This window comes from Chanodichthys erythropterus, chromosome 24 (assembly GCF_024489055.1).
Source record: "Chanodichthys erythropterus isolate Z2021 chromosome 24, ASM2448905v1, whole genome shotgun sequence".
Lineage (NCBI taxonomy): Eukaryota > Metazoa > Chordata > Actinopteri > Cypriniformes > Xenocyprididae > Chanodichthys > Chanodichthys erythropterus.
The window spans coordinates 15,092,508-15,114,978 of NC_090244.1; the positions used below are offsets into that span (position 1 = coordinate 15,092,508).

Sequence of the window (22,471 nt, forward strand, 5' to 3'; positions counted from 1 at the left end):
TTATAACCTTTTTGGTGGATGCATAGGTAAAAAAACAAAACAAAACAAAAAACTTGGCACATGACTTAAACATAGGACTCAAAACATCATATGCGTAAATTGTGCGCATCTTTGAACTCCAAACCACACGAAGCCACTCCCATCTCTTCATCATCGCAGTATGCACAGCGTCAAGTCATGGACCAAAATGGTGAGCTACAAGCTAATGTAACGAAGTATTTTACTGCAGCGTTACGTTTTAAATGTCCAAAATGCTTCCGAGTGAACGGTAACCACCTGCCAGTAAAGCAGCGAGTCCTTGTGCTATTTATACGTTGCTGTGTATTGGCAGCAAACGCATTAATAGATGTACACAGCTAGCCTCTGACATGACCAATTAGTGCTGCGCGCGGGACCAGCAAGTGACAGATTCAAATAAACGCAGGAGACATTCACATTGGTCTCCCAAATATCTATTTACACACTGTTATACTAATTAGTTACTATGTAAAGTTGTGAATGAGCGATATAGTAACTCTCTGCTCTTCCTGTTTAAGTCACTGCCCCTACTGGGTTTCTCTAGAGTAAAATACTTTGTTTCCTCTCCACTTTTTATTAAGCACTTTTTGGATAACACAGGTCTATTTCATAAATTGCATTATGCTAATATCTGTCGCAGTACTGTTATGTCTGCTTGAGTAAATTTGTCAATTTCCTCTTTTTATAGACTTGTGTGATATGTTATAATCTATCAGTTTTAGTTATTGTGCTTGTTAATGATGTCTTATGTATGTTTTAATCAGATAATGACCTTCAAGGAACTGATGGCTCGGGATCCCTTGGAGGTCTTGATGTTCGCAGACAGATCCCAATCAAGTTATTGTCTAAACAGACGGTAAGAGGCAAGCCGCCCACCCGACCTCAGCGTCCCACCACCAGACTGCACTCAAAAAGTGAAGAAGGTTGGTCTTCGTGGATGCAAAATTGTGTGTTATGACCGTGTTCACACTACACATAAATCTGATGTGTTTCCAAATCTGAACTTTAGGACTGACCATCAGTGTGCAAGTGATAAAATTGGATCTGTCTGTTAAGACAGTATTTTAAATATCTGGAGTATTTACATTGGCTGGCTATCATATCTGTATCAGCCGAAATTGGATAGTTGCATGTTAATTTCTCATATATTACATTTTATATTACCTTTGCTGTCTAATGCTCACTTAAAGTAATTTTTTTAAAAACATCTGTAATTTAATTTAATAACACTGTTAAATGTAATATTGCGGCAATCTTAAAATGAATATCCATTTTTCGTGCTCTACATTATAATGTTGTGATGCCTAAATTCACTTGTAGCATTTAAATTATTTTTTATTTTAGTTTGTAGTGTTTTGTTTGTAAATTGTTTATAGGGGTCAATGACGTGACGCGTCACTTTTTTGTCCAAAGGCCTTAATAATAAAAAAAACAAAGATATGACAGTCAAAGTATGTAAGGTAGTACAACTAGATCTCTTTTATTGAATCCAAAAGGCTTTTATTATATTTTGCTACATATAAATGTATTTTAAAGATTTTGTCAAAAGTGTCAAAAGGTCATTTGGTTTAACCGTCCAAAGGCCAATACAGCCATTTCATTTGTGATTAAAATGTCTTAAAATGTAATAAATGTATATATTTTTTTATTCTGGCATGATTTTATAACATCATATATCAACATAGTGCAAAATGGTATTTAAATTATGTGTAGAAGTCGTTGCTTTGTTATGAGAAAGAATGTCTGGAAAATTGAATTTAATTTGTCATTTGGAGTAACCAATATAAAGGGACCATTTTGGATCAAGTCATGCAGTCAATATCATGTGACAGGATGTGACATCATTCAGACATCTGCAAAGGGTCACATGGTCATGAAGCAAAGTAACTAATTCTCTTTTAACTATTTGAAACATTCATGTTTTCACTTCCTCATATGCATGTCCTGAAACATCAGGTCATTTGGTACAACCGCTATAAAACATGGAAAATATTGTAATATTTTAAAAACTTGTACTAAATATAAAATGTTTGATTGTCCTTTTGATAGCTAGCTAGATTGTCTTTTTGCTAGCTAGCATTGTTTGAAAATATTGTCATTCGGTGAAACCAAAAGTGTCATTCGATAAAAACAAAATTTTGGTTAAACCGAATGACTTTTTTGGTGACAAATTTTGTCCATATTGTAAAAAATGACAAAAGCAGTGTTAATTATTAAAAACCAAATAATCTCATTGTTAACACTTAATAAAACTTGAAATGAATTATATCTCCATTATGTTTTTTGTTTTTTTACACTTTTAAAACCTTATTCGTCAATGACCCATATATACAGGACTGACAGTCTTTTGTCAGTTATTAGCCATAACATGAAAATAATTATCGTTGTTTGTGTGTTTTTTGCTTTTTGGACTATAAACAACTTAGTGGATTTGAGTTGGATACACCAATAAATCAGAATTTTGTTCGGTCTGAATAAAACGGTAGTACTGACTCCTTTAGAAATAGATTTTCTTTATTTATAAACTTAATTGTGATCTTCAGAGCCTTTCAGCTATAACCAAGAGGAAAGATTTGAGTGTAAATCTGGAGATGCTTATGGAAACCAACGCAGATTCCCTCAGCCAATCTTCTGGGATTATAAGGTTATACATTTCTCATCTATTATTTTCAACAAATTAGAATATATTTTTGTAACAATTCTTTTGTAATGAAGGCAATATTTCATACAATATTTTATTATGTAATAAAATAATATATTTATGCTGCTTATTTCCTCAGCTCAACTTGGTAGGAGTAAAAGATGACACTCCAGTTCATTTTTGTGACAAGTGTGGCCTACCCATACAGATCTATGGGCGAATGGTAAGAAAGATGTTCAAGTCCCTAAAACATTCTTTATACTGATGGAGATCTTGTTTTTGACACTTTTTTTTCTTACAGATTCCCTGTAAGCATGTTTTCTGCTATGATTGTGCAGTGCACTACGAGAAGAAATGTGAAAAGATGTGCCCTGGGTGAGTTTCTCCTACAACAGTTTGTTTAAGTTCTTGGTATGTTTGAGGTTCACAGGATGCTATTAAAAACACAGTGTCCATCACTGATATATAAAGTTTGGAGGTAGTGTTCCTCTAAATGTTGCCTGTAAGGTGCAAGCAAATCAGGAAAATTTAGTAAGTTCTGTTTCCTTGGTAACGTCTGTAGGTGTTAGAATAAGAGTATGTCAGCTGACTTTATGTGGTTCAGATGCACATGCTTGTCTTAAACGCCTAGTGTTGTTGTGGCGGTTATGCTACAAGAAGTACCTATTTATATACATGCAGTGGACAGATGTTCACTGTGACAAGGAAAATGGGAAAACCAGATTTATTCAGCAGAATTTTTTCATTAGTGACTGTATAGTGTTTATAATTTATATTATTAATATGTCATAAATCATAATTTGTAAAAAAAAAAAAAAAAAAAAAAAATCAGTATTAAGTGTTAGTTGATATTAAGAGCAATTTAGCTTCAGTGCAGTGGCCTGACATGCATAATACATTTTCGCGGATCTGTGTGAACAGGGATCGTTTGACAACGTTTTCATCTGTATGAAAAAAAGCAAAGGAAAACTTTTCTGTTTTTAGTACATTGTTGTTGTGTAAACGTACCCTCAGGTACTTGGCAAATGATATAGAATTTAAATTATATGCAGTCACTGGTGTGTCTATGTATCAACTATTGAATGACAGAATACCTTAGTAATATTGAATAACTATTTGAAAGTGGCTCATCCAGGCTAGTTTACACCTTCTATTACATAACGTAAAGCAGCTGTTTTTGACATCTCATTTATTTGTCTAATATTATTTTTAGTTTTGCGACCATCAGTTTCCATTTTCCATTTTACAAAGTACATATGAAGACTTCAGATGCAAAAGCCTCTAAGTGCCATCTGAAATTTTCTTCTAAAATGAGCATTTTTATTTCACTTTAATGGCAAATAATAGGTCATTTTCATTGCCATTTAATTGAAATAACTGAACAAACATACAAGCTTGATAAAAGTGCTCATTTTAGATGAAAATTTTAGATGGCACTTAGAGGCTTTTGCATCTGAAGTCTTTATGGGTCATTGGGTCATTGATGTGACGGGTCTTTTTTTTGTCCAAAGGCCTTAAGGTACAATATGTAAAATTTTTGCAGTAAAATATCCAAAAACCACTAGGCTAGTGTTATATATTTTCTCCAGCTGATTACAAACAATATCTCTAATGTTTTTAACGACTTGTAAATCATGAGAAAATTCCCATTCTAAACAGTGACACGGGGCAGTGCAGTCGCCTGTCAATGACGTCAGTTACCTTTGTTACCACCTTTACTGACGTAGAAACCACATGACAACAGTGCCGTGGACAAATGCGGAAGTAGAGTCTAGCGTCCACAAACCACTAGCTTGCTTCAGGCAGTTCCTTATTTACTTCTTGCACGTTTTATGGTAGATTGTGTTACTTATTTAGGGAACATAATTACTGTTTACCATCTGCCGCTGGTTCTGTCGACAAGGACAGCTCCCGTAAACTCATGACCGGAAAAACGGAAGCTGCGCCGGCGACTGTGTCATAATATAAGTCCCGCTGCTCGTGAGGCGTGTGTTGATCAATCGCTCCAGCTCCTCGTTCAGCTCCCGCAACACTCGGTCCTGCTCTGCTTCATACTACAGTAACGTTAATAATCGAATCCACGAACATGAGTTCTTCCAGACTCCAATCCCTATTCTTTTGCACCGTCCATTGAGATGGAGACCACATGTCCCAAGATTCTGCTCTAAAACTTGGCGTCATCAAACTACGCCTTTGTTTTGAATAGGCTTCTAGCGACCTCTAGCGGAAAAAAATATCACAGATTGTACCTTTAATAGTAATAAAAAATAAAGATATGACATCCAAAGCATGTAAGTTAATACACCTAGATCTTTTTTTATTGAATCCAAAAGGTTTTAATTATATTTTCCTACATTTAAAGGTATTTTGAAAATTTTTAAGTGTCAAAAGGTCATTCGGTTTAACCGTCCAAAGGCCAATACAGCCATTTCATTTGTGATTTAAAATATCTAAAAATGTAATAAATGTATATATTTTTTTATTCTGACATTATGGATTATCAAAAACAGTCATTATTATGTGTTATGTATATAATATAATACATTTTTAATTTCCAGGGAAGATGTCATGACATTTACAATTTCTGAGATTTTTGTAGACCATGATTTTAGCATTAAATTACTTTTGGTCATAATAGTGTTTTTGACAATATCAGCATAAATATTTTTTGTGATGGCTTTTTAATAAAACAAAAATCATTGAATCAGAACATACTAAAATGTTATAGCATTTCTATACTGTGTTTTATTTGGTCTGTATTAATCTTAATTGTCCATCAGTCAGTAAATCTATATACATGTGCTGACCCAATAATAAAAAATAAAAAAAACCTGCCAAATTAAATCCCGTAATCAGGCATCACAGTCTGACTAGGACCTGTATATAATGCCATTATTATACAATCAAAAAGACTATCATTATTGCTGATCTTGCAATAATAATTATGGCAATAAAGAATAAGAATTTATGTTGATATTGTCCAAAACTTTGCCTAGGGTGTTTCTAAACTTTTGGAGGGTAAAGTGAATAGCAGGTCCTTTGTTTGTTCTTGATATAAATGTTCTCGGATATAAATGGAAATCTGAGTAATATTTAATGTGTATGTGTGTCCACTTCCCCTACTAAATCCTAAGTTCAGTTTGTCCCTCTACAGCTGCACAGACCCTGTCCAGCGCATCGAGCAGTGCCAGCGCGGCTCCCTCTTCATGTGCAACATTGTGCAGGGCTGCAAACGCACCTACCTCTCACAACGAGACCTTCAGGCCCACATCAACCATCGCCACATGAGGGCCAGCAAGGCCGGAAGCTCTCGCCCAGATCCGCCACAGGCCTCTGACCCACCAGACCGCTTTAGGTTGCTGCCACCTCCCCACCTGTCTAAATCACACCCTCTCATTCCTTCCCCACTGCAAGGCCACGATACCTACAACCATCCACCTCCATCCTCACCCTCCGATCTGGGGCCTTCCCAACGCAACCTCCCTCCGGAGACCTTCCGGATTGCCACGGTGTCTACACGGAAGCATAGCAACCTCATCACAGTGCCCATTCAAGATGATTCGGGGAGCTTGGGCCCCTCTCCCCGTGAGCCCCACCCACAGACACCTCCAGGCTTGCCGCCACACCATCACCCTGGTGATTACTCCAGCCAACCAGTGGTGTCCCACCCGCATCACATAATGCCTCCACCACAACAACCACATTACAGACCTCCGCCACCCCCACCGCCCCCTCTCAGCATTCCCATGCAGCACCCGCCGCAAGGCTCGGCCACACCTCACATGGTTTACAACCAGGCACCTCCAATGTCAACACCCCCTCCACCTGGACACATCATCAGCCAGATGCCACCCTACATGAATCACCCTCCACCAGGTCCGATTCCCCCGGTCAATGCCCCCCCTCCGCATCACTACAACCCAAACTCAATGCAACAGGACCAAGGCACTCTTAGCCCGCCTTTTACCCAACCAGGTGGCATGAGCCCGGGGATGTGGCCCAATCCACGTGGACCCCACCCGCCCCGCATGCAGGGGCCACCACCACAAGGACAGATGCCAGGACCTCACCACCATGAGCAGTCACGATATAGACCATATTACCAGTAGCATCCTGCCTGTGTTGGCTCTATCAGACAGTTTGAGCATAGATAGTGTCATTTCCAACTGGATATGGTTGACCAAGCTGTGTGAGCTGTTTGTTTTTGGATAAAATCATCCCCATTGCTGGCACATTTTGTACTAATGTCCCTCATTCAGGGTGCTTCTGTGGAATTATAAAGTGAATTAAGTGGGGAAAAAACTACATTTTTGGTTGGAAGTATTTAAGTTTAGTTTGAAACGTTTACATATGTATCCAGCAACTGCAATAAATAAAACTTGAACACATGAATTTTATTTAGATTTTTAGTTTGAATTTCATCACTTTTGGGCACAAATATTGAAGCTAGTTAAAGGGATAGTTCATCCAAAAATGAAAATAGTAATTTACTCACAGTCGCGTCATTCCAAACTTGTATGACCGACTTTCTTCTGTGAAACATGAATTAAGATCAAAGACTATAGAATGACACAAGACGTGTCACTCGTATTGTTTTGAATGGGAGAAAGTGTAACGCGCAATATGGCGGAATAAGTTCCGCCTTCTAAATAAGAGCCAATCGCCAACTGGTAAAGTCATCGCGTCACTTCAGCGGCCGTTAGAATCACCAGTTTCTATAGAAACTGGGTGTTCTTCATACATACTGAAAAGTGAAGCTGCGGGCTCTTTGATCGCCCCCTGGAGGCTGGATGCAATACAGGTCATAAACCCCGCCCGCTCAATGCAGACGAATGAGACTTAAGTTAAAACAAAAAAATAAATTATGCTTCAAATAAAACTTTCTGAAAGATGGTTTTGGTCATTTAAGGTAGTTATCACGCTGATTTATATTCAATTGTTCGTTTTTGTTATAAGTTTGATTTTTAACTAGCAATTTGGTGCTATAGAAATGGGGCGTGTCGTCGTGATTCACAGTTGATTGACAGCTCGTCTGAGGACTGTCGAAGCTTCGAGGGGAGAGTGAAGATAAATAAATAACTAACGTTATTAATTTTCAGTTTCTGTGTTATTTCACACCGACAAATTGAGCTGTTCAGCAGTAAACTGTACTAACTGACCTACAGGATCTGACGGATGTCTGAGCTTTTCTCGGTAACAGTAAATGTGGGCTTCATAAGCTAATTAATAAATGTTATTAGTTAAGATAACATGCCTAATGTTAGCCATGACGGAAAAAAGCAGGTGATCGTTATCTGGCAGTTACTAATTATTTTTATGGGTATAAAATAATAATTAGCAGGATAAAACTAATGATAGCCTAGTCTAATTAATTATTGAGCACTGTCTACAGCAGTCGATCTCCTGTAACGTTAGTTTAAACCTTTTATTTAAAATGGCAGGACCGTTTCTGACATTTTAGAGTTGTTTCTAGTGGCATATTATATTGAGTTTATCTACTGAATTTGCTGTTTCAAAGATATTATTGCTCTAGAAACAGAATAGCCTATTATTTTATAGGTAGAATTTTAAATTACGTACAATTTATATAGCCTATTTAAAATACATCAATGATGACGCAGCCGTCTGGGCGGAAGTTTGATACCGCGACTCCGCCTCCGGGCTCCACTGACAATTCCTTCTGCGCATGCCCAGGCTCCAAACTGACGTTTTTGCGCAACGTGTCAGCGCCCATCGGCGTCTGTTATGGCTTCAGTTCAATACAATGGAAGGAAGTGGCGTCGCGTCGTCCATCTTTTTTTACAGTCTATGACAGAAACAGTCAGACGCGCGCCTCCGAAGAGACCCGCATTTAGGTCTGCGCATACGCATCAGCTTGATCCAGCCAATCAATTTTTTGTCATGATTTGAGCGTTTAGAAACTAAATTTATGAGCCAGTTGTTGTTAGATTTCATTGGTGATTTTAAATATTAAATTTAATCGCAAGGTTGGCGAACAGTTTAGGAGAATTTGATGTTTTCCCACTCAAAGAGATTGCATGGTGCCCATGATGCCCGAGAGGCGTTTCAAAGATGGCCGCCGAGCGAAATGACTTGTCTTAAAAGGACTTTGATTTAAGATATTTGGAAGATATTTTGACAGAATTGTTGGTGAACTATCCCTTTAACAATTATAACTTGGATTTGTAAGTCAATATTTATTAAAAATTCTGCAGTATGTAAAGAAATAAATTGTTTGTGTGTGTTTAGCGAACATGCTACTAGTTACCCTGAGAGAAAATCACATTTGTGAAAAGTCTGTTTTTATTTTATTTTTTATTTAAACTAAAGGCCAATAAAACCATTGACAGACAATCGATGTGGATTCTAAGGCCTTGTTTACACTAGTGCGTTTTTGTTTTAAAACGCATACGTTTTGCTACGGTTACGCCTGCCGTTTACACTACGCCGGCACTTTCGAACCTCAAAAAGACTTTCGAAGATGCTGCAGACCCCTTTTTAGTTTGAAAACACTGGGGTTGCGTTTCAGTATAAACGGACCAAAACGAAGACTTTTGAAAACAATGCCGTGGCTGCCCACGTTCACTCTACGTATCCTTAACGACTGTGTAAACGATAACATGGAGACTGAACTGCAATCTTTGCTGGCTTCGTTGTCATTTTGTCCTTTTTGCCATTGTGCAGTTAAACTGTGGAAACGCCGGCGTAAACTATGATTGTTTTCATTTTAAAACAGCGTTTTTCAACAAAAACGCACTAGTGTAAACGGGGCCTAATATATTATCATTATAGTTATTATTCTTGGTGTGAATGAGCCTTAATACTAAAAAAAAAAAAGATTGTTTTTAAATGATCAAAGAATGTGCATTTGAATCTAAACCGTTTTCTTTCAACCTTGATTTGATTGGTACAGTGCTGCCCCCTAAAGTTAGCCACACTTACAGCAAATTATTCTAAACCTTTTCTCAGAAATAATTTTATTTATTCAGCCAATTTTTCCAAAATACTTTTACCTAGCTTGTCCCCAAAATCCTCTCAAAAGTAACCACAGGTGTGGACATCTTCCACTAATGATTGACAATCATATTCTTATTGTTTTATATTTTAAAAGATGAAACACTTTTGTGCAATGTTTTGCTTAAAGTGTGCTATCTAATATTTAATATAGCTATCTAATTCATTTTTAAGTGTGACATACTTTTTTTGTGGCTGCTGTATTCAAACCAAGTGGGTCGCGGGAGATTTTGTATGGGTCGCCAAGTCGAGCACTATTTTTCAGTGTGCTTGTAACACAGTTCGTAGATACGGGAAGAAGCAGGCGGGAACCGGCGAACATTCAACATAACCAAAATAAACAAAGAACAAAACGAAAGTAATGCCGGCAGACCCTCGCGGACGTCTGCCGGCCACACAAACATAATAAAACATAACGTGAAGTCCAGGCCTGGCCCTCTCTCATCCTTGACTGTAGTCGCTCCTCCGTGAGGGACTCAAGGCCGGTGCGCCTCCCAGGTGAAGCTCATTAACAGTCGCGCCGTTCCCTCACGGCTCTCGCCCGCTATATGTGTAGTTCAAGAATTAACCGCACGAGGGAGATCATCGTTTTCTTCCGTTTATATTTATTTATTTTTTGTTCTTTAGCTGCGCTCTGCACTCGGTAACCAGCCATAAAAATGGATGCTTAGCTAATTAAGAAGAAAAAAACAGCTAAAGACCAGGCTAACACTGCCAACAGCCAAAATACCGTCCCCGAGGGGGGCCAGCTTGACACTGTAATGATGAGAATATGAAAACAATGAGATGCCCTGTCAACTCTTCCTTTCTCATTTCACCTCTGCATTTTACTTTTTGTCAACAACAGGTAAATAAAAAATAATTGTGCTTTGTCAAATATCTGTATCTCTTTTAAATAGTTAAGTGGAAGCTTAACTGACCTTAAAAATGGTCATACATATTTTGTTAATGCATAAATTCTCTTTGTGATATATGAACTATATGGGCCTAATGTTTATTGGGTCACAAGAATTTATCGAATTTAAAATGTGGGTCCCCAGAAAAAAAGTTTGGGAAACACTGCTCTACAGCACAGCATTGCCTTCAAGCAACGGAAAGTTTTCTTAAGCCCCATGTTTAGTAAATTTTTCTTTAAATGATTACAACCAATTAGAAAGGTTGAGAAAATACCAAAGAACAGTCAAGTAAGGTGTGGAAGTCACTATCAAGCACCATTTATAGGTGGGACGTCCTGTTCTGACACATGGTCACAGGAGCACATGGTGTGAGAAGAAGGCAAGATTATTTGCTTTAGTAACCTTATTTAAAATGACATGAACTGTACATAAAAAATATGTGTGTGTGTGTGTGTGTGTGTGTGTGTGTGTGTGTGTGTGTATGAAGGTGTAGAGAAGCCTTTTTTCAGGTCTTAAGTTTTTTTTATTTTATTTTGCATGTTCAGAAATTCAGTTTTTCTTTTTGTTGCCTCAAGGCAACGTTGTGCGATAAGGGGTACTTTTCGAGGATGTGGATTTTTTTTCTTTATTTTTTTTTTCTTCATATGCCATCAACATGTGTGCAGTAGAGGGTTAAGTATCCACAAGGGGGCGTAACCAACCAAGATCTGCCCTAGATCACTACTATCATCCGAAGATGCATTATAATTATTTTTATATACGTTTATCTTCTTTGGATGTATGTTAATTACAATGCAGTTTTATATTGTGGAATGAGAATGAAGAGCGGAACATAAAAATCCATTTCCTCGGGACAGACAAAAGGTATTCAGCACTTTTTCTTTTTTCAAGAAATCAGATCATTTAACTGAATGATAGCTACATATATTTTATTGGCTAAGATGGTTTATTTGTATAATAATGTACGGTGAAAAATAGTTGTACATATTATGTAAGGGCTACAGCTAAAAGTGTTTAAATGATTATGGAAATTTTGAGAACAACTCAAGTCTGTGTGACTGTGTGTACATACAGGGCCAGTCAAACGTTTGGAAACATTACTATTTTAAATGCATTTATATTGTGAAATATTATTACAATTCAAAATAATGGTTTTCTATTTTAATATATAAAATATTATTTATTTCTGTGATACAAAGCTGAATTTCCAGCATCATTACTCCAGTCTTAAAGGGTTAGTTCACCCAAAAATAATGTCATTTATTACTCACCCTCATGTCGTTCTACACCCATAAGACCTTCGTTCATCTTCAGAACACAAATTAAGATATTTTTGATAAAAATCCGATGGCTCTGTGAGGCCTCTATAATGCCATTGTAACTCTCAAGATCCATAAAGGTACTAAAAACATATATATATATATATATATATATATATATATATATATATATATATATATATATATCTATATATATAAAACAGTTCATGTGAGTTCAGTGGGTCTACATTAATATTATAAAGCTATGACAATACTTTTTGTGCGCCAAAAAAAAAAAAAAAAAACGACTCCGAGTCTATTCGATTCTCAAAGCTCCGAAGCAGTGTTTTGAAATCGGCCCATCACTATATTGTTGAAAAGTTATTTTGTTTTGTTTTTTGCCGCACAAAAAGTATTTTCGTCGCTTTATACTATTAAGGTAGAACAACTGAACTCACATGAACTGTTTTAAATATGTTTTTAGTACCTTTATGGATCTTGAGAGTTACAATGGCATTGCAGTCTATGGAGGCCTCACTGAGCCATCGGATTTTATCAAAAATATCTTAATTTGTGTTCTGAAGATGAACGAAGGTCTTACGGGTGTAGAACGACATGAGGGTGAGTCCTTAATGACAGAATTTTCATTTTTGGGTGAACTAACCCTTTAAGTGTCACATGATCCTTCACAAATAATTCTAATGTGCTGATTTATTATCAATGTTGGAAACAAAAATAAAAATAGTAATGTTTCCAAACTTTTTACCTGTAGTGTTAATAAAATTAAATAATAACAATAGTTATATATAGCCCAATTAAATAATTATAGTGCATTTTTTACATTTTTGAAAACACACAAAAAATGTACATAAAATATCTAATTTTCTATTTTATTTTTTTTTAAATCTTTTTTTAACTTTATCCTTGTGTTTTAACAGGAAAAGATTACAACGTGAAAATTGGATTGAATAAATGTTTAATGGTTTAAAACTTTGTTCTTTAATAGCCAAAAATGTAAACTATTCGGTTGAGCTCATTGGATATTTCAAAATCACAATGCATGAGTAAGTCCATGCAAGTTGTGGGAGGGGAGGGAGAAGAGCCATCTTACTCATTACAACTTATCAGTGCAGCTCTCTGGTCCCTGCTGCTCTGCACACAGAAACATGCCTTGACCCAATGTGCACTTTCACGTTAGCCTACAGGAATGGTTGGAATTTTGCAAACTGCAGACGTTCTGGGTCGTTTGGACTAATTTTCCCAATGAGATGCGCGTGAGCCATGGAATTACCAGTGATATGGATGTGCTTTGGATTACTTATTCATCTCCCACCGTTTGGATGCTTGGATTTACATCTATCGGAAGCCCTCCAGCCTGGTGCAACACTGGTAAATGTATCAATCGGACCAGACTGGACGTACATAATCGACAGAAGTCTCACAGATAAGTCTTTACGGCACTTTCTAAAGATCAGGAGAAGTGATGGGCTGGTATCACTCGCGCGCAAACTTCAGTGCACTCGTTTACCGAGAAATCCGGTGCCACTGTATTTGCGGATTAAATCGCTGCTTTCTGAAAACTTCATACTGCTTCATTTCAATACATTCGTTCATGGGCAGAACTGCTTCAACAAATACAAAAGAAAAAATCTTAACCCAGATGCCTATATGTATCTCCTGACTGGGTATGAGACATGTTTTTCTTTGGACACCTTACCCATAAACATTTACGAACATTTACCTGTATCCATGCGGAATTCCCAAATGATTCGTGGTAGGTGCGTGGAGAAAGACCAGCGGCGTGTTATTTCCCTCAAGAGCGCGAGCCTCTGTTTACCTCATACGCAGCGATATGAAGCGAATTTGCTTTGTTTAATGCCTAACGCACTAAATGGCTCTTTATTTGTCGATGTTAAGTTACATTTAAGCAGAAAAAGCAGCACTGGAGGTGATTTAGACCCGTGGGCTAAACGTCAAAAAAGAAACGTGAACTCTGCTCCTCAGTTTCAGCTGCCAAACTACCAGGTATCAGTGCCCGAAAACGAGCCCTCGGGAACGCGCGTCATTACTCTCAAAGCCTTCGACGCCGATGACGGAGACGCTGGTGTTGTTGAATATGATATTGAAGCTTTTTTTGACAGCAGATCTAACAATTTATTTCAGATAAACCCTGAGACGGGCGGTATAACTACTCTACAACCTTTAGACAGGGAAGTTAAAGACACTCATGTGTTCAAAGTTACTGCTACTGACAGGGGAACCCCTAAAAGATCAGCAATCGCGTACCTCACTATCACAGTCAGCGATACTAATGACCACTCGCCAGTTTTTGAACAGAATGAGTATAGGGTTAGTATTAGAGAAAATGTTGAAATAGGTTTTGAAGTTATGACTATTAGGGCTACAGATGGAGACGCCCCTTCCAATGCCAATATGATTTATAAGATTGTGAATAATGATGAGGTGAACGCTTGCTTTGAAATCGATCCAAGGAATGGGTTGGTCAAAACCAGAGTCAGACCAGACAGAGAAGTCAAATCTCAGTACAAGATTATTGTTGAAGCCAACGACCAGGGCAGGGATCCCGGTCCACGTACCGCCACAGCCACCGTGCACATCTTCATAGAGGATGAGAATGATAACTACCCTCAGTTTAGTGAGAAGAGATATATAGTTCAAGTTTCTGAAAACATAGCCGTGAATTCACAAGTAGCTGTGGTGAAGGCTACAGATAAAGATGCCGGGAATAATGCAAAAGTGCATTACAGCATCACAAATGGGAATATAAAGGGCCAGTTTTACATTCACTCCCCTACAGGTGTCATTGATGTTATCAGTCCTCTAGATTATGAGACGATAAGAGAGTACACACTGCGAGTGAAAGCACAAGATGGAGGGCGACCACCTCTTATCAATGGCACAGGTTTAGTTGTAATCCAAGTGGTGGATGTTAACGATAATGCCCCTATGTTTGTCAGCACTCCCTTTCAAGCCTCAGTGTTAGAAAATGTTCCTGTAGGATTCTCAGTGATGCACATTCAAGCTATCGATGCTGATTCAGGTGACAATGCTCATTTGGAATACAAGCTGACTGACACATCACCTGGTTTTCCTTTCATTATCAATAACAGCACTGGATGGATTACGGTTAGTGCTGAGCTGGACAGGGAGACTACAGAGTTTTACAGTTTTGGTGTTGAGGCCAGAGACTGCGGGGTTCCTACAATGTCATCTTCAGCTAGTGTAAGTGTCACTATACTAGATGTAAATGACAATGTCCCCACCTTCACGCAGCACTTGTATAACCTAAAGGTCAATGAGGATGCAGCTGTGGGCACCAGTGTGCTTAGCGTCACGGCTGTGGACAGGGATGTAAACAGCGTGGTAACGTACCAAATATCTAGTGGGAACACACGGAACAGGTTTGCCATCACCAGCCAGAGTGGAGGAGGACTTATTACTTTAGCATTACCCCTGGACTACAAGCAAGAAAGGCAGTATCTCCTAACAATCACCGCCTCAGATGGTACGCGCCATGACACAGCTCAAGTCTTCATTAATGTGACTGATGCCAACACCCATCGACCAGTATTTCAAAGTGCTAACTACCAGGTCTTAGTAAGCGAGGACCGGCCCATAGGCTCAACAGTTGTGGTCATCAGTGCCACCGATGAGGACACTGGTGAAAACGCCCGTATTACTTATGAAATGGAGGACAATGTGCCACAGTTCAAGATTGATCCTGACACCGGTGCCATCACGACTCAGATTGAGATTGACTACGAAGATCAGGCCTCCTACACGCTCGCCATCATTGCCCGAGACAACGGCATTCCCCAGAAATCAGACACCACCTACGTAGAGATTATCATTCTTGATGCCAATGACAATGCACCCCAGTTTCTCCGGGACATTTACCAGGGAACAGTGTTCGAGGATGCACCGGTATACACTAGTGTACTCCAGGTATCTGCTTCAGACAGAGACTCTGGATCTAACGGTCGACTGAGCTACACCTTCCAGGGAGGGGATGATGGCGAGGGGGACTTTTTTATTGAGCCTTACTCTGGGATCATCAGAACGGCCCGCAAGCTTGACAGGGAAAACGTTGCAGTGTATAACCTCAAGGCGTTTGCAGTGGACAAAGGAGTGCCCCCTCTCAAAGCAGCCGTAGACATTCATGTGTCCGTGTTGGACATAAATGACAATGCCCCTGTGTTTGAGAAGGACGAGTTGTTTATATACGTAGAGGAAAACAGTTCCGTAGGGTCCACTCTAGCCCGTGTAAGTGCCACAGATCCAGATGACGGTACCAATGCCCAGATCCTCTATCAGATTGTTGAGGGCAATATTCCTGAGGTCTTCCAGCTTGACATCTTCAGCGGAGATCTAATTGCCCTTACTGACCTAGACTACGAGACCAAAATGGAGTACGTAATAGTGGTCCAGGCCACTTCCGCACCACTTGTCAGTCGGGCCACTGTACATGTCGTCCTAGTAGATGTCAATGACAACGACCCTGTTCTACAGGATTTTGAGATTATTTTTAACAACTACATTACAAATAAGTCCAGCAGCTTTCCCACTGGAGTTATTGGGAAGGTGCCTGCTCGTGATCCAGATGTGTCTGACAAGCTCCTCTACACATTTGTTGAGGGAAATGAACTCAGCCTGCTGATACTCAATCAAGATACTGGGGAGTTAAAGCTGAGCAAGGACTTGGATAACAACAGGCCTCTTGAAGCCACAATGAGGGTAACGGTTTCAGGTGAGACTCACTATACATGATACCACATTATTTGGGCACCATTTTTGTTTTGAAAAGTTAAAAGCATTGTGTGGCGAAGTATTGCGTGCAGTGGTTTGAGTGACTTTCAAAATCTGCTTTGCAAATTGCCTTGTCATAGTAGAAGTGGATTTGTGCAAGCTTTATTCTTTTCACGCCAAGTTAATTGGTTTTCTTTGTGATAGTGATCTGCCTCCTTGTGTGCTCTTCTCTTCTGGTGGGTTCTCAGTCCCTGAATATCCTAATTGTTTATACAGCCTTACTTTGTCTCTGCTTATGCTCAACAATATTTGTTGCCATTCCCTATAGTGAGCATATCCAAAACAGCTATTATCATATTTTATTATTTGCAGCAATTCTGAAATGGCTTGTTTGCAATATATTATTCAGTGAATATGTTTAAACCTCAGAGTCAAAAAAGGTACATGCAACATTACCTCATAATCACATTTTAATCACATTTTATTTCTCCCAGTTTGCCTTATATCTACCACAATTGCAACTTTATAATTCATAATGTGACTTCAAATATTATAATTTAACTTTATTTCTTATTTTATTTAAATATTTGCATGGTCATGCTGCATATCACATTAAGGACTTGCTTATCTCTCTTTTTTAAAACTGTCGTACCTTGGCTTATGCTACACTTGCACTCTTTCAAAGCCTATTCTACTCGGTACAGCAACTGTGGTTTGCTAATGAGATGTAATTGTTTCTAAAACAATTTTCAAATTAACTGTTGTTGATCTTCCCCCACATTCCTCAGATCCATCCTAGAACATATTCCCACTAACAACTATCATGCACTAACATGAATAAAAGTTAGTGAACCCTTCTCCCTTTGAATCTTGTAGAAATCAAATGTCATTCTTACCTGTCAGGTTTGTTCGTTTCATGTACATTTTCCCAGGAGCCAAAGCTTACAGAATGTCCTGCCTATTAGACAGTGACTGATTATGTGTCAAAGGAAGTTTTGATTTGACTTATGATTTTAAGTCTTTATTCACATTCTGCATCCTCAGGCTATAACATACCTCAAGATTCATTTAAGAAAAATGAAACAAAACAAAAAATCTAAAATAAGTGAAATCCATCCACAAGCTGAAAACCACATTGCATGTCCCAACAAGATATCACGTGATTTCAGGATTAGAACTGATGTCCATGGAGTGAATGCTTTTCATAGATTCTCAGTGATAAAACTTGTTTGTCTCGTATAAGATGTCACATTTGACAAGAAAATGTTGGGGGATTAATTGAAGAGCCTTTAAAACTCCTATGTAGGCTGGGTACAACTAGAGTTTGTTTTGTGTTGTTTTGATTACTTCTGTTTAATACAGAGGATCAGGATCAGCCAGTTAGTAGAGATGCCCCTTTAACGTGTAGTTCCAGTGACACACTGCCACTTAATTTGATTCTGAGAAATGCCATGTGCCGCTGCTTAGTGGGCAGACAAATAACTTCCTAGTACACAATGACAGTGGAGGGAGAGCACAAACATTACTCAAAGCTGCTTATGATGAATAAAATCCTGCATTTGTTCATTATGCATTCTTTTTAATATACACTGTAAAAAAAATCCCAGTAAAATTTACGGTAAAAAACCAGCAGCTGTGGTTGCCAGAACTTTACCGTAAAAAATACAGTAGCAACGTAAAAAAATCTGTAAAATTTACGGTAAAATAACATATTTCATTAACTGATATAATGTTAATTTACCAATCTAATGAAGTACTAATATCTGTTTTGTACCTTTATAATACACTTACAGTCACCAAACACAGTGGTGATAAGAGTCACATGATGAATCAAAGTTCATCACAAGCAGCTTTTCCACAAGCTGAGAAGGACAACATTAACATATAGAAGGTGCACACAGTGTCATTCACACACACACTAAACACCATCATGGTAACATGCATGAAATTTTAAAAATGCAATAAACATTAATTTAACAACATTAGATGTAACATAAAACCCTAATGTACATAACTGATTAGAAACAAATGAGAAAAACTAAGAAGAAACAGAGTTATTTCAACGAAAATTCAAATGTGAAGTGTCACGCAGGGAATTGTGGGAATGTCAATTTACGGTTTTTCACTGTAAATTTTACAATGAATTGTTATTTTTCACTTCCAAAAACTGTGAATTTAACGGTATTTTACCGTAAAATTACATTAAATGTAGCGTTAGATCTATTACAGTTATTCACCGTATATAGTACGGAAACTTTCTGTAAACCAATTGACAGTTTTTCACTGCAGCATTTTTACAGTCTTTTACTGTTAAAATCACGGTCATTTTTTACAGTGTACATTTTAATACATTTTATGCATTACAGATATTCTATTATATATAAATTATTTTTTCAAATAAGTATCACATTGATTGCAATTCCATTTAGAACAGAATATGAGGCAACATGTTTTAACTAGCAAGAAATTTTCCTTCCACAAAATCTGTCCATTTTTAAAATTTGGTTTAACTTAGAATAAATTAACACTTTATTAAATGTCCAAAAGAGAGAGTGAAATAAATCGAAAGCATCATCATGTTAATCTCTGATTTTCCTTATACTTGGTGTCCACAAAGCTGTTAAATTAGTCAATCATTACCATTCAAGCCTTTTCTATAATGCTGGAAAATGAATGTTTTTTTATTTGTTTGTTTTGTGAGTGAGAGAGAGAGAAACATGTTGGATACACACAATGTACTGTGCTTATTTGACAAATCTAAGGTTATCATTTTATTCCCTGAAATTGTTCACTACGTTAATATGAACGCAGTTTTTAAAGGAAGTACACTGTAAAGTGTTTAACATCTTAAGAATGTAATGTATATGAATCATTGCAGCATCTGCATTCATGTAGACTCAGTTATTCTTCTCTTTCCCAGCATAACGCCTCATCTCTAGTGTTAGTTATTTTACATTCAGTCAGTCAATAAACTTGACTCAACCCCAGCAGTGCATTCCATTCATAACCGTGCCTCAAGATAACTTCATAAGCCTTATCTAGAGGGCTTTTGGATTTTGAGTGATAATTCGATATCTAATTCGAAGTAGTGAGCTGCCAGGAAAGGACCATCTGTGGTTAATTCTCTAGACAACTTTTGATCTACAGTTTTATTTTAAAGGTAGGGCACTTCTCATAATCTCTGATCTTTTCATCTTTATCTTTTGAAGCTTTGATGTATTATTTCATCCATCTCCTTTTCGTCTAAGTGAAATCTCACGCAGCGGCTGATGCAAAGCGTGTGGTGCACACATTTCTTCGGTTAATGGCAGTACATATGTCTTTATCCTTATTTCGCCACGTTCTAAATCATCTTATGTATGGAATCTTTATCTCATATCAGCGTTTCGAAGCATCTAAACCATGCAGGGAATTTGTGAACCTTTCAGAGAAAAGCAGGGATCAAGCTGTTGGTCAGATAACTATTAGTGCTGACATAGACCAGCTTAGACCAGCGTGAATTTCCTTTCAGGTACAGGCTGGTTTATGTAGTGCTGGTCTTGGTGGTGCACCAAAACATGCTGCTCAACCAGCTTCACTAGACCAGAAAGACCAAGAAAGTCTTGGATAAATAACTGAATATGAGGCCATATATTTCTAAACAACTGAGAAGAAATTTTCCTTCCACAATTCCAAGTAGGGCATTTGTTAATTCCTTTAAAAAAATATTTGGGTTGATTTTAAGGAATTAATAGCTTTACCACACCAGAAAGTCCAAGAAAGTCTTGCTGGTTAAGCCATTAAGAAGCCTGGTGGGGACCAACTTCCAAAACACAACATATGCTGATCTTTTCAACCAGGTAACTTGTGCTAAGCAAGCTGATCTCCTTCCAAATCTTCTGGTAATGGGACTAAGCATCCCATTGGGTTCCCTCATGGACGTCCTCTAAAGGAAGTCTGGGAAAAAGAGTTTTGAAAAGCTCTGGCTCGCTGTTGTTGTTGCCATGGAGAATGGGGGAGCATTGTGGAGCTCTTAAGCGTTTTGCGCCAAGCTGGGGGTTGAAGCACGGGCCCCTTTTGTGAAGTGGGGTGAGAAGGAGGGTAGGGGGTGAAATGTGGGGGGCTTCTTAAATTCGAGGAGGAGGGTGGCATTGTCCACATGCAGATTTCTGTCAGTGAAGACAAAGCTGTTTGTGTGTTGAGACCTTAAAGGAAGGACACAGCTGAAAGAAGAGAGAGTTTTTTGCACTCACTTGGTGTCCGTCTGGTGAAAGAGCAGAGATCAGACATGGATCAGAACAGCAAATGAACAAAACTTGTCAGTCAGGCACAGTATGTTGTGACTGGTGTACCTGCGTGACAGTAAAACAATATTCTGGATCACATCACTTGCATAAAGTAGATTTTTTTATATCAAAAGACAATGCGTGGTAATGATTGCAGAGTTTGTGTTACTCATAAATAGAGCTTAGGAGTACTGTTCTTCAAGAGCTGTTCTTAATTTCCTGGCACAAGCTGTTGCCATTGGACACCAAAGACTATTTGACAAAGAGTCAAGGAATGGTGTATGGAGGTTTTTCATTGGACTGCACGAGTACAAAAGGGCAAACTGGGCATTATCTTCTCTAACGCTAAGGCTTTGCTTCTGAATTCCTTCCTTAACAATTAAATGAAATGATGATGTAGGCTAATCGAGGCAAATTCTTTGTTTAATATTGATCATTTTATACAACTATTACAAGTTTTAAAGCTGCTGACACAAAAATGAAAAGTCTGTCATCATTTGCTCACCCTCATATTCCAAAACCCATTGAAAAAAAAAACACATTGTAAAAAAAAAAAAAAAAAAAATGTTGCTGACTGAAATTAAGTACAATCAGCTTGGATGTTTAAGTCATTTCAACTTAAATTACAATAAACTGACTTTAAAAAAATGAGTTGAATCTTGCATAACTTATTTAAAAAAGTTGAAAATTGCTTAACTTTTTTTGATGAGTAAAAGCAATGTAAAAACATATGTTATCATAACTTATCGATCATATAATTTTTTATAGTGATGACATTTTTATTTATTTTTAAAAAATTTTATGGAGTAAAAAAGAAGAAGTTCAGCAGAATGTAGAAGTCTGACCAGAATCTGGTTCTGTTATAAAAAGAAATTAATACTTTTATTCAGCAAGGATACGTTAAAATGATCTAAAGTGACAGTAAAGACTTTATCAATGTTACAGAAGATTTCTATTTCAAATAAATGCTGTTCTTTTGAACTTTTTGTTTATCAAAGAATCCTGCAAAAAAAAAAAAGTATCATTGTTGCCACAAAAATATTAAGCAATGCAACTATTTTCAATATTGATAATAATAAGAAATGTTTCCAGAGCACCTTATGAGCATATTAGACTGCTTTTTGAAGGATCATGTAACACATATCTTGTAAAATATATTAAAATAGTAAACAGTTATGTATATTGTAAATAATATTTCACAGTATTACTGTATTGTTTCTTAACTGCAAAAAGCAGCCATGGTGTGCATAACAGACTTCTTTTAGAAACAAAAAACATCTTACCATCCCCAAACTGGTAGTTTTGACAAGTCATACGATAGCTATTCTTCACTGAAAATTCACTGCTATAGTTTTAAATTCTCTTACTGCTTTGAAATATTCAATTTCTGCATGTTACATTACCTTTTACGAAAAATGTAAGAACCAGTTGCACTATAATATTTTGGTCTGTTTATCACACAAAGTGTACAACTTCAGAAGACTTGCCATTTTGTGCACAGAAGAATGAAAATGGGTTTGGAAAGGCATGAAAGTAGAAGTAAATGATGGCAACTTTTACTATTCCTCGAAGTTTTGTTTTAAGTCAAACTCAAGCAATCCTGTTTTTGGA

At 37.5% G+C, this 22,471-nt stretch overlaps 2 protein-coding genes across 5 annotated transcripts in view; both read left to right on the forward strand.

Annotated features, from left to right (window-relative positions):
• Window positions 1-140: 140 nt before the first annotated feature.
• On the forward strand, window positions 141-9,087 carry LOC137015489 (E3 ubiquitin-protein ligase Hakai). 4 transcript variants are annotated; one of them, XM_067380486.1, is made up of 6 exons: window positions 141-190; window positions 783-941; window positions 2,562-2,662; window positions 2,799-2,882; window positions 2,961-3,034; window positions 5,799-9,087. In XM_067380486.1, exons 1-6 carry the CDS (start codon window positions 178-180, stop codon window positions 6,766-6,768), a joined length of 1,401 nt encoding a protein of 466 aa, XP_067236587.1. In that variant the 5' UTR covers window positions 141-177; the 3' UTR covers window positions 6,769-9,087. The 4 variants fall into 4 exon arrangements, with proteins under 4 accessions (XP_067236587.1, XP_067236590.1, XP_067236586.1 ...); XM_067380489.1 differs by having other exon boundaries at window positions 5,814-9,087; XM_067380485.1 differs by lacking the exons at window positions 141-190; window positions 783-941 and adding an exon at window positions 986-1,901.
• A 4,001-nt stretch (window positions 9,088-13,088) lies between these two features.
• The window catches only part of celsr1b (cadherin EGF LAG seven-pass G-type receptor 1b), a 58,513-nt gene continuing 49,130 nt past the window's right edge, over window positions 13,089-22,471 (forward strand). Inside the window, exon 1 of the mRNA XM_067380490.1 lies at window positions 13,089-16,596. Within this exon, the coding sequence (XP_067236591.1) occupies window positions 13,110-16,596 (3,487 nt within the window). The 5' untranslated portion in view covers window positions 13,089-13,109. The remainder of the gene's footprint in view (window positions 16,597-22,471) is intronic.